The sequence below is a fragment of the Panthera tigris genome, chromosome A1 (assembly GCF_018350195.1).
Source record: "Panthera tigris isolate Pti1 chromosome A1, P.tigris_Pti1_mat1.1, whole genome shotgun sequence".
Lineage (NCBI taxonomy): Eukaryota > Metazoa > Chordata > Mammalia > Carnivora > Felidae > Panthera > Panthera tigris.
The window spans coordinates 202,642,363-202,654,373 of NC_056660.1; the positions used below are offsets into that span (position 1 = coordinate 202,642,363).

Here is a 12,011-nt window from a genome sequence, read left to right on the forward strand (position 1 = left end):
TGGTGATGCACAAGCGTTAACACAGAGCTGAGCAGAGACGGGCAGGAAACAGATCTGAGAACCAATCTACGAAAAACCCAGAACCGTGAATATTGCCTTCTCTCAACACAATAATATTTCTAATAGTAATTAGTGGATAATCTTCTTTGTGGAAGTCTATTTAACAGAGGCAAATTTTGTCAGATAGGGAGAATGAGTTTCAGGTCAAATTATATTTGGTAATATATATGTTTTAATAGGAGGCACACAGGACAGCATATAGATTAGGGAACCCTTACTGGGAAGGAATTAAAATAATAAGGTGGAAAACACAAAATATGCATACAGGAGTCTGAGAACAAAAGGCAAGGACAACAAGTCAGGTTGCATTGTTGGCAAAAAGGATGTAGCCCAGTTGCCCAGACTACAGGAGAAACTGTGAGGGATTGTGTCGGGGGCATATCACAGGAAAAGATGGAACCCTGATCCTTCATGAAGCCAGAAAATAGAAGTCACACAGTTCCCTTCAGCTCTTTTTATAGGCAGTAGGACAACCAGAAAAAAAAAAAAAATTCAGGGGCTATTTTCTCCTCCAAAATCTCTCCATTTGTTTTCTGGGTCCTAAGATAACTTTACTTCATTTGTCATGAATAATAAAGCACCTAAAACCATCCATTCATTCATGCTTTTTACAAGGGATGTTGCTCTTAGTTATTTGTAAAATCCCTCACCATGCACACCCAGCTGGCACATAGTAGGTATCAATAAACTTTAGTTAAATCAAAACCAGTTAAATGAATGCACGAAGAAAGACATGTATAAATGTCTGTTGTTGTTTTAAGACACTGCACCTTTAAAGAAAACATGATGACGTACCAACTGAGTCACAAACATAAATTACTGATATCAGAGTGTTTAAAATTCTGATCAAGGATACAGGACTAAGAAACCTAGAGGGCATGAGGTGGAAGGAAGGACAGCGCTACAAAGGGACAGCTGGAAACACAGAAAACAAACAGAACTCTTCATACTTCACAGCTTTGTCAAGGGAAGGTTCTGTTTACCATCAGCTGGGAGGAGACAAACAGAAGCTTTGTGCAAATATGTTTGGTGTGTTTCGTGCCAATTGAGGCAGAGTGGAGTTTCCAAGAACTTTTGTGATTTATTGTATAATTTAAACATTCTTATATAGTTGTTTGTTTTGTTTTTTTTTTTTCCCTTCAAAAGATCTTTGTCACTACCTGGGCCATTTTTCATTCTCCACAACAGATCATTAAGTCTGTCCGAAAGCTTGGGAATAGAACATTTAATTTAGTTTCAAATTTTGAAAAAAAATAGTTAAGCCAATACCTATGCTTTGAAATATCACACTGCTTTATGGAGATTTAGTCTTAGAGAAGGCAGAATCAAATTATAAATCTGCTCTTTTTTTTGAAGATGCCATGGATTTCCTAGAGGAGAACTTATACATCCAGATTATATAGAAAAAAATCATTGAAAATACATGGCATGCATTACTTTCTAATTGTGTTCATTTCACGAGTTTTGATAAAAAAGCCCCCCTTTGCCAAATATATATCAATATTTATTTGGCTGATTAACTGGTACTCAATAATTCAACACAGAGCTATTTTATTACTTTTCTCTGCCTAATCTTTTCCAGCAAATATATATTGGTTTTGCATAAGTAAAGCCTCCTAACCATTCTTATCATTTCCACTCTGGCATCTCTGACATATTAGAGTGATGAGTGGTCATTGATAAGGAGGAGAGGAGCAGGGACGGTGGGAAAGAGAAAACAGACAAGGCAGGTGTTACCAAAAAAAAATTAGGACAGCAGCCTCTGATTGTTAAAATTAGGACTCAGCCCCTGAGTTCTAAACTCTGTTCTATCACTGAGTGACTTGGGCATCTGTTCATTCAGCTATAAAATGAATGAGGTAGATTCGTCTGTTGCTAAAGTTCCCACTAGCTCTGAAGTATTGCACTGCTCTCTGTGGTTTAAGACCTCTTTCCCTTTCAATTGAAACCCCTTGTTAAAAAAATATCACTGTTTGATTTGTCCCAAATGTCACTGACTATACGCATCATCTCCAGCCTCATCCTGGAAAGACCAGAAGCTCCAACAATGCCTTAAAACTGGCCTCTTCCATATCCTAAAGGGAATAAGAGCTGGGACACACAGCCCGGAAGACTACAACTGCAGACTTCAAAATAAGGCCCGCACATGTCTACTTTGTAGAACAGCCTGGCTGACTTTTGACCTGACTTATTATTATTTGAAGCAGCTTACTGACACTGTCAATTACATCACACATAATAGAACACACATCTTGTAATTGAGCCACAGATAGTGCCAAGCAACATAAAGAATCCAGGAAATACATACTTAAAATGTAAACTGCTCAAACAGAAGAGCTACCGAAGGATCTGGAAGTGCATACGCAAACTGCTTCTCTGAGGCTGAATAGCTACAGCTTAGGATTCTTCAGTGGCTGCTGCCATGGTCTTGCTTTTAAAAGCCTCAATAACTTCTCAAGGCATCACATTAAACAAAAGGCCACATCTATTTCCTCCAATAAAGACTTAATCTAATATTACTGGATATGTTTAGGACATAGAAATAAAGCATGCCTTCCAGAGGTTAGAAAAAAAAAGAAACACAGCCTTTGAGAATTAGTAGGTACCACTCTAATCTGAAGCTTGTACTGTCCTTTTCAATCGTTGCAGAGAAACAATTAATAAAGGAACCCATTAAGACCTGATTATTGCTGCTAAAAAAGGAAGGTAGAATTTCAGTCCTTTGAAGTAACTGAGAATGATTCAGGCCTCATTACAGAGATATAATCTACATTCATACATTTATGTTAGTGATTCAAATCTATTGGGAGAGATTGAATTCCGTTAAATAGTGCATCTTTCCTGTGGAACTTTTCTCAGGCTTTCTCGGGCTAACCTAAGAGGTGACCTAACAATGAAAAGCAGTGGAGTATTTAGGGATTCAACTGTGCTATAAAAGAAAGGCTGTACAGAAAAGAAAAAGAAGAATGAGATATAATCTAAAAAGCTATGTCAGCTTTTCCTTTGGGCTGTTTTGTAAATGCCCTTCCTGTCATCACGCCGTACAGAAGAACGGCGAGAGGACTCTAGAACTTTTAAACACTGCACCTGCTGCAACCAGATTTTAATATGGAAGTTTGACGATGTGTTTCCCCCCCCCCATTTCAAACAGAATAAAAACACAAAACTTCTCACAAAGATCTGAATAGCTTTCTCTGCTGGAGCAGAAAGTTGGAGTGTCTATTGTGAGCTTTAAAAAAAATTAAAAGGATCTCAAGCTGGCATCAATAGGGTTGATGCCCAGTGTAGAGAAACCTCAAAATAATAACTTCCTGTACTTTGTAACTTTTCACAGCAGAATCTTTACTGTATGGTTTCATCAAACATATTTTTAAAAACAACATGTAGTTTTAATTAGTTGTCAATTCAAACATTTGGATTCTGCTAAACAATTGGACTGAAACTCAAGTCCCTTAGAAACACTACACTCTTTCAGGCATTTGTTAGCTCAGGTATAAAACTGTGAGCTAGAAAATTAAAATTAGCACAGTGATTTCATTTTTAAACACCCATGCTTTAGTGAAAGAACAAAACTTTAAGCATACACATGACATATGCTCTTTATTTGTTTAACTTTCCAATTAATAGCCACAGAAATTAGAACTGATTATATTAAATTAAAAACCCTACTGTGGTGTTCACATTGTCAAAATCTTTTCAGTAAGCATTGCAATTGGTTACAAACAATGCAATTAAAATTCTGATTCTAGCATTACAGGGTTCTATTTCAAAGACCCTGAATGCATATAGGAAAATGTAAGCGCATGCATATAAAGTCATTTTTTCAGGTCACTAAACAACATAATTGGGCAATCATTCCTAATGCCCATCCCTAAAGCTAGATTTTTTATTTCTTCGAATTTTGTTCGGTTCACAATGAAGACTAAGGTCAAACGCACACTATAGGGATTCTGGCTTGTAGTATATACACAAGCACTTCTGATTAGTTCTCGCCAGATTACAGTTGCAGAGGTCAAACTCCCAAGTTCACCTTGAAGCGATTCTCCATCTTAGAATAGCAGTCTAAATATTAAGCTGAACCATATGAAATTGCCACTTGGGAAGGTCAAGAAATAGAAAATAGTGGCCATTTCATATGCTTCCACATAAGGCTAATGTCCAGCTGCCTTACAGAAGCTAAATATTTTACATTACATCTTCAGTAATTCCCTCCAGTTAAGCCTTCCCTCGCCTCGTTCACCGAAATTCTAGTAGTGAGCCTCTAGGAACTCTCTCTTACTCGTGTTGGAACCAATTCTGCTAGTATTGTCCTCTCGCGCCTCTTAATTCTTGGCAAGGCTTCCTAGCCAGGGATTTGGTTCTGTCTACACCTGGGTTGTGGGCACTGCTAGCAGTAAGGGTGTTTCGAGGTGGTGAGTGTGGAACCGAGAGGGAGACTGGTAGTTCACTTGCATTGCAAAACAAAGCTCTCTTAACATAAAAAGTAAAGATAGAAAAAAGAAAATGCCCCTTTTATGACAGGGTGCAAAGGAAATCGCATAGAAAACAGCAGAATTCGGCCAAATCGCATGGTTAAATCTTCGCAATCTCAGTAAAGTGGGTTCGCTTTGAAGTGCACGCGTGGTTCAGTAACCGACTCATGCTAGCAATTAGAAATCGGTCTTTTCGGTCCCCGATTTCATGTGCGCCAAGAGAGAGGCGACTTTTAAGGGTGACGATAAATCTCCCTGAGCTTAAAAGGCAGAGAGGGCCAAAGTGTGAACTTTTTACTTCAGCAACGGAAGCGAGAAATCAGTGATTCATTAAAGCAGAGACCTCCTTGGAAGCTGGCAGAAGAGGAGGAAAAGAAGCTAATTATGGTCTCCCTTCTCTGTGCTCACTCCGACCAGTTTATAATCTGCTGCTTTAGAAGGTTTATCCTCAGCATCTTCTGCTTTCTCCCCCAGGCCTCCCTTCCTTCTGGGAGCCAGCGGGGGCGAGAGGGGGGAACAGTCAGCCGAGCACCAAGCTCCAGGTGGCTCTCAAGTACTGCACGGCCAAAAGAAGTTGGGGCGGGGGGGGGGGGATCCTACGCTGCAAAACAAGTGAGAAAGGGGCTCCCCAGAGGGGACTGGTTCAGGCTGGAAGACAGCAAACTTCGGAGAGCCTGAGGCTACAGCTCGCGCCGGTGGCCAGCGCAGCCAGCACAGGGACACTTCACAGCAACTCCCCGGAGCTGGAGGCGCGGGCGGAGGCGGCGGCCGCGGGGCCACAAGGCAGGGACCCGGCAGCCCCCAGCTCCGCGCGGAGGCACCGCGCCCTCTCCTCCTTGCTCCCCTGCTCTCCCCCCGCCCTCCCAGCCCCCTCCCCCTCCCCCTCCTGGCTTTCCCAGCAGCCGAGGGTTTCAGATGTCCCACCGCCGTTTGACCCCCTCCACGCCCCCCCCCCGCTTCTCCACCCCTGCAAATGAGGTTTGACCAGCGGAGGCAGAGCCCACCTCTGGCTTGGAATCACTGACATTTGGACTCCTGGCTGCAACCTGTTTACAAGCGGGCTTTCCAGAGGAAGGGGGTGGGGAGGGAGGGAAGTAGGGCCAAACAAAACACCAACCGCCATCTCCCCCCAAACAAGAAGTGACTTTCTGGAGGCTTCAAATCAACAGGCACCACCAAAAAGAGAAAGCAGGAGGGGGGAAGCAAACAACGGCGACCGGCAGCCGCCTCCAGCCCTGACAACTCCGAAGGGACGCGCTTTTCGAAGGCGGCTAGCAGGCTGGGGCTCTGCGCAGAGGGACCAGAAGGTGCCAACCTCAGAGAGGCGCAGATATCTCCCCCAGCCTCTGTGGGTTTTGTTCACCGTGCTGTCATCTGTTTTTCAGACTTTTTTTTTTTTTTTTTTTTTTTTTTTTTTGCATCTAACATGGTGAAGAAAGGCGTGAAGAAGAGAACAAAGTAACTCCGGGTGGAGTGAAGATCGCTGGTGACCACCGCCACCGCCACCACCAGCTCCTGCTACTGCGGCCACCCACATCCACCATTCACCGGGAGACTCGAGAGGCTCACGGCAGCGGCAGCGGATCCGAGAAAGGAGCCAGGAGAGGCAGCCGGCCCTTCCGAGGAGTTATGGATGTTGGTGTATTCACTTCTGGCCAGATCCGCGCCCAGAGGGAGCTAACCAGCGGCCTCCACCTCCAGCTGTCTCCTTGCCTCGCACCAGGTCTTACCCTTCCAGTATGTTCCTTCTGATGAGACAATTTCCAGTGCCGAGAGTTCCAGTACAATGTGGAAATGGATACTGACACATTGTGCCTCAGCCTTTCCCCAGCTGCCCGGCTGCTGCTGCTGCTTCTTGTTGCTGTTCTTGGTGTCTTCCATCCCTGTCACCTGCCAAGCCCTTGGTCAGGACATGGTGTCACCAGAGGCCACCAACTCCTCTTCCTCCTCCTCCTCCTCCTCTTCCTCCTCCTCCTCCTCCTCCTCGTCCTCCTCGTCCTCCTTTTCCTCTCCTTCCAGTGCGGGGAGGCATGTGCGGAGCTACAATCACCTCCAAGGAGATGTCCGCTGGAGAAAGCTGTTCTCTTTTACCAAGTACTTTCTCAAGATTGAGAAGAACGGGAAGGTCAGCGGTACCAAGAAGGAGAACTGCCCGTACAGTAAGTTACAAATGCGCGCTCCCCTCCTTCCAATTATCCACCCCCCACCCCACAAGGGGGGGAAAATCTGTTCCAGATGTGGCCAGCTAAATATTTACGTCCCCAACCCCTGTAAAATGATGAAGTGGAATACTTTCACACTAAATCACCCCCATACATTGTGCCGCCGCACCCCCTACCCTTGGCGCGGCTCCCTCCATACACCCCCACTCCTTGCTACCCTAGCTGCCCTGTCTCCGCTGCTTGTCATTACCTGGACCGCGCAGGGCGCTGGAGAGTAGTGCAGGCGCAGAGATTCATAGATGCCCCCCTCTCCGTCTCCGTCGCCCTTCCGCACCTCATCCCAAGGTCCCCTCTCCCTCCCTTCTGGAAATGGCTCAAGTAAACACATTTTGTTTCTTTTCGCTGGCAATCTTATTAAGAGTTTTGGGACAGCTTCCTCAAGCTGAAAATAATTATCCGCTGTCAATTACAGGGGCTTTATGGGAGCCTTATTTAAGAAAGAAAAGTCAATTCCACTAGCTCCCCACCCCCAACCCTTTACCCACTACCTATCTAGACAGGAGTGCAAACATTTCTCTGGTTTTGATTCTTTTTTTTTTTTTCTTTTTTCTTTTTCTTTTTGGCCCCTCATGTTGGTTTGAGTGATTGCAGTCCGTGAAGTTAGCTTTTCAGGCACCAGCGCCGCTATTTGTCTTCTGCCTGCCTTCTCTCTTGGTAACATGATGCTCATGTCTGCATTGTCAATGGCATATGCGCTGCTTTGTGGTGTCCTGTTGTACTCATTTCTTCTGAAACCTCTCATATTGCACAGCCATACTACTACAGCATTGTAAACATCTGGGACTGGATTCACACAGACCTCACACAAATTTCATTGTCATTCTTTTATTTTCAAAGTAAAAGTCATAAGTCTGTTTCCATGGCTATAGTTTGTCCCACTGGATGAACTTTTCTGCTCTGTATACATAAATTATGACCCCCTCCCCAGCCCACCCCACCTCTGCATTTCTTTCCATTTTCCTTTCTCTCATTCTTTCCTTCTTTACCTCTTGCTCTTCTTTCTTTCTTGCAGGGCTGTGGGCTGGGTAGGGGGAGGGAGAACTGGAGGAGGAGGGGTGGATATTGTGTCTCTTCTTGAATCAGTCCAGCAAAGCCAGATTACTCTGTTGGCTTCTTTTCCTAGCTACTTTCAAGTGGTGAGACTTATTCACCCTCTATTGACTGCTATTTGAAAGGAGCCCGAGGCTATGTAATGGCACACTGAAGACAGTAGACAATGACATTTACACATCTTTAATGACTATTTAGCATTATCTCAATGGTTCTTCCAAGTCACCTCTTTAAGGGACCTTAAAGTGTCAGTCATTTGGGAATTTCTTGCCAACTAACTTAAATACACGGGTCATACATTCCAAGACACCTTGGCCCAGAAAAGTATCTGGTACCAATGGGAAAGACAGTTAATCGGAATTTAGCATTTTCTTTTTAAATAAGGATTTATAAGAATTAAAACTTGGTTTTCTTCTCTGGAGATCCACATACATTTGACATTAACTTCTGCTGCTGCTTCCACTTACTAAAATTAGCAATAAGTTTGTAAGTAATAAAAACACTTGTCAAAGTATTTTAACGTATCCATCTTACATTTAATACTAGAGCTGTTTCTGTTTCTGATTCATAGAAAGTGGCTGAAATAATGTCATTATGATTTCTTTGGGTTGAAAGTCATTTGTTGCCTGAATTCAGTAGGTATTATGTATAGACGTTATAATTGTTGGTTAAAATTTAATACTTTTGTTCACTTCTAAAACAAAATAGTTATGGTGTCATCCAGGTAGGAAAATGGGGAAGAACTGAGCCAAACACTTGCTGAAGAGTGAGCTGAGAGTTAAAAAATAAAAAATAAAAAATAATAATACCCATGGGCTGAAAATCTTCTGTGTATTTTTAGTTCATGGAGATAAATATAATAAATTTTCAGTTTTAAGCTCGAGCAAAATTCCTTTTTTTGGACACTAACTTAATTTTGCCATTGGTATATTTTTAAGTATCTTTATGATTTACTACAAGGACCAATCTATATTAGTTTGTTTATACAACTGAAATGACTATTTTCTAAAATCATAATCATGTGTGATTATTTAATAAAATGATTGCTAGGGGTATACCTTGAATTATATTTTTAGAGTAAGAATTATCTGCAAAGAGAAAAGTATCTGATTTTTATTGCATAAAAACTAGTATGGAAAGTTTCCATCCCAATTGTCCAAAATAGAATAATATCCCTTCCATATGATAAAGCATACCAATAGTCCTTATTAAAATATAATATCTTATGTAGTAATGCAATCTTAATCAATGGTTGAAAATGAGAGGGGGTGGGGTTTACTCTGTTAAATAATGTTAAACCATAAATAACTTAGGCTTTCCAAGAATATCTGTATCAAGACATAGCAAGTGAAAAGTAAAGGTTGAAAAAGGCTTAATTTCACATGTGGCTGGGTAATCAGAACACTCCTACAATTTCCAGCTGGACTGATTCAGCTGAACTACATGGTATCATTAAGATATTGTCTAAATGTTGCATAATTGCATGTGAACAAACTTTTGCCATGCCTACAGGGTAACCAGCCGGCCAGCCCACCAAATGGTAGCCTGTTAAATATTAGGATTTCTGAAGAGTGTCAGTTCCTTGTCCAAAAACCACTTTTCAGTAACATTTTCCTAAACAAGTTATTAATTATTTTCAATACACAAAGCTGTTCTTTTGAGGTTTGCTTATTTGAAGCTTAATTTTCTTTGTTACTTTTGACCCTAGTATTATTGCTGCTAAAATACAGTAACAGCTTATCTGAGAGGTGACATGTTTGGGATGTCCTGGGTAATTAAACAACTGTTTTACTGGCTTTTTGCCAGCAAAATACTAACAAAAGGGAAGTAAGGAAATCACCCATAAGCATTGCAAAATCATTTTTAACTTCTACCTCCAAAGCTGGTTCCCAGAAATTGGATGATTCTAAAAATATTATATGTGCTTGGGGTGATTACAAACGTTTATGTGTGTGTGTGTGTGGAAAGGAGGGTGATTTTTTGTTTGCTTTTTTGTCATTATGTGAAAACAGAATAAAGGGAGCAGAGATGAATTATGTTTCTCCTGCTGGAAGTGTAAGAAAGCTTGAATAATTTAGAATAGCTGTGGTGTATCTGTCACTAGATATGCTTAGGCTCATTTAAGTTTGTTTTATCACTCTTTATATCTAGAGCTTTGCCCTTGAAACATTACCACTCAGCTCTATTTCTGGACTCCTGGAAAGGCTGGATACAGCTGTTGGGTACCCTTGCGACTGGGACTGGATGCGAGTGGGCTGTGGGCTTCTCCCATGGTTGTCACTGGTAGAAAAGGGGAGTCTAGTGAAAAGAAAATGTATCCCTAAACTTGAGACAGCCAAAAATGGATATTCTCAAAATGGAAAGCCACAGTGCTTATGAGTCTTTGCAGGAAAGGCGATTAAGCTACAATAGAGAAATCAGGATGTACTGTGTAGTAAGTGCCCTGTTTCTTCAAATATATATTTCATTTGACACACAATAGTCCTATAATTTAGATATTAACTATCCATACTTTTTCAAAGATGAAAAATAAGCTGAAAACAGTTAATTCCCCAAGGTCATTCAACTGGAAATTGGTAGAGTCAGGATTCAAGCCTACATCTATTTGATTACGTTATTCCTTTTACCCCCGTTACTGGCAACAATGATACCAATATATTAGAATTCAATATCTCAAAACTCTAAAAAACAAATTATCCGAAATCTTAATTGTTTCTTGCTATGAACACCAACAGTTCTTCAGGTTCACGCTGGAATAGTAGTAAATGGAGAGTGGAAGAGAAGTGAAATATGTTAAAGGTTATCATTGCAGGTGGCTATGCAGACATGGTATCAGACAATGTTAGTGCGTTCTCTAGGTGAAATACCTCTTCCGATATTTTGTTTGGGAATATATTTGCTTACGGAAACGCAAAATACATGTACACGGATCTCACCTTCTTAACAGAGGGCATTAGGAATACATTTAAGAAAATCCATGAATGTCATTGTATATCGTAATTGTTTACAGCTGAGGGCAAAATGTTTAATTGTTCCCACATGTAATAAAATAATTTGGTTGTAAATACCGGTGTGAAAGTGGGCTGTTGCAGGAACTTCTGATATATGACTCTAAAAAGGGCAAAATCTTAGAGACCTGAAGCTATATACATGTTAAGAAGGCTTTAAAATGAGCCTGCAAATCAAAAAGGTACTTCACCACATATAAATGACAAATTACTGTCTGGGATTAAAGGTTTGCATTATTACTTTTAAATCAGGACTGGGGCTGATTGTAGGAAGTTACATAAAGTGAGAAAGGAAGTGTTGAGGGAAATAGGGACTTGAATATCATCTCCTAATAAATGATTTTATTTTGGATTTTTGAAAAGAAAACCTATATACAACTTATGGCTTCCACTGGTGTCTTATTTAAGTTGTGGTTGTTTCTAGAGTTTGGTTGCATAATTTATAACTGGCAGCATTTAATCATGCACATTGAGGATTTATGAAGGTGGAAGCACTGTATTTAATGTTTACATGACATTGTCCCGTTACCTTTACCGCATTCCTACCATATGGACCCTCCACTTTGATGGCTTTATCATAAATCCATTAAAAATGCACAATTACCCAGTTTCCTCTTCATAAACCTGATTTATAACCTTCTACTAGAAGAAACCCAAGAAAACAGTTGGCAGAAATCACATGCCAACAGTGGAGTATGAGAATTCAGAAACACCAATCTCTAGGTTAGTCTTGGGTATTTCAGGAATCTATGAGGCAAAGGTATGGACCACTCTTTAAAAACAGGTGTTTTCAAAATGATGTTGAGGCACAGAATTTAAAATAAAAATTGTCTTATTAAATGACGGAAACCCCAGTGCATGCATATTTTCTTCTATATTTTTACTGTCTGCTTTAGAGCAAAAAGGCTTATTCGAGTTCTTTTTTTTTTTTTTTTAACTGTTTAATGAACTTATAGTGGAACGTGAAGGAGCACTTAACACTCCTGTAGTTACCTTCCTGTGCAGAGGCAAACCCCACTTATTATTCAAACGCCTGACTTTCCACAAGCCAAAATGCTGGAAAAAAGTTGACAGCTCATTTGAAATGGAGCTAATGTTCCTCACATTTATGAGCTGCCTGGGAATATCTACATCTTTCCTAAGCCTTAAATGTCTGTATGCTTATCCAAAATTGTAGTACAAATGATATTTCCTTATTA

At 41.0% G+C, this 12,011-nt stretch overlaps 1 protein-coding gene across 1 annotated transcript in view; it reads left to right on the forward strand.

Annotated features, from left to right (window-relative positions):
* The first annotated feature begins 6,134 nt into the window (after positions 1-6,134).
* The window catches only part of FGF10 (fibroblast growth factor 10), an 80,382-nt gene continuing 74,505 nt past the window's right edge, over positions 6,135-12,011 (forward strand). The window contains exon 1 of the mRNA XM_007095410.3: positions 6,135-6,691. Coding sequence (XP_007095472.2) covers positions 6,319-6,691 — 373 coding nt within the window. The 5' untranslated portion in view covers positions 6,135-6,318. The remainder of the gene's footprint in view (positions 6,692-12,011) is intronic.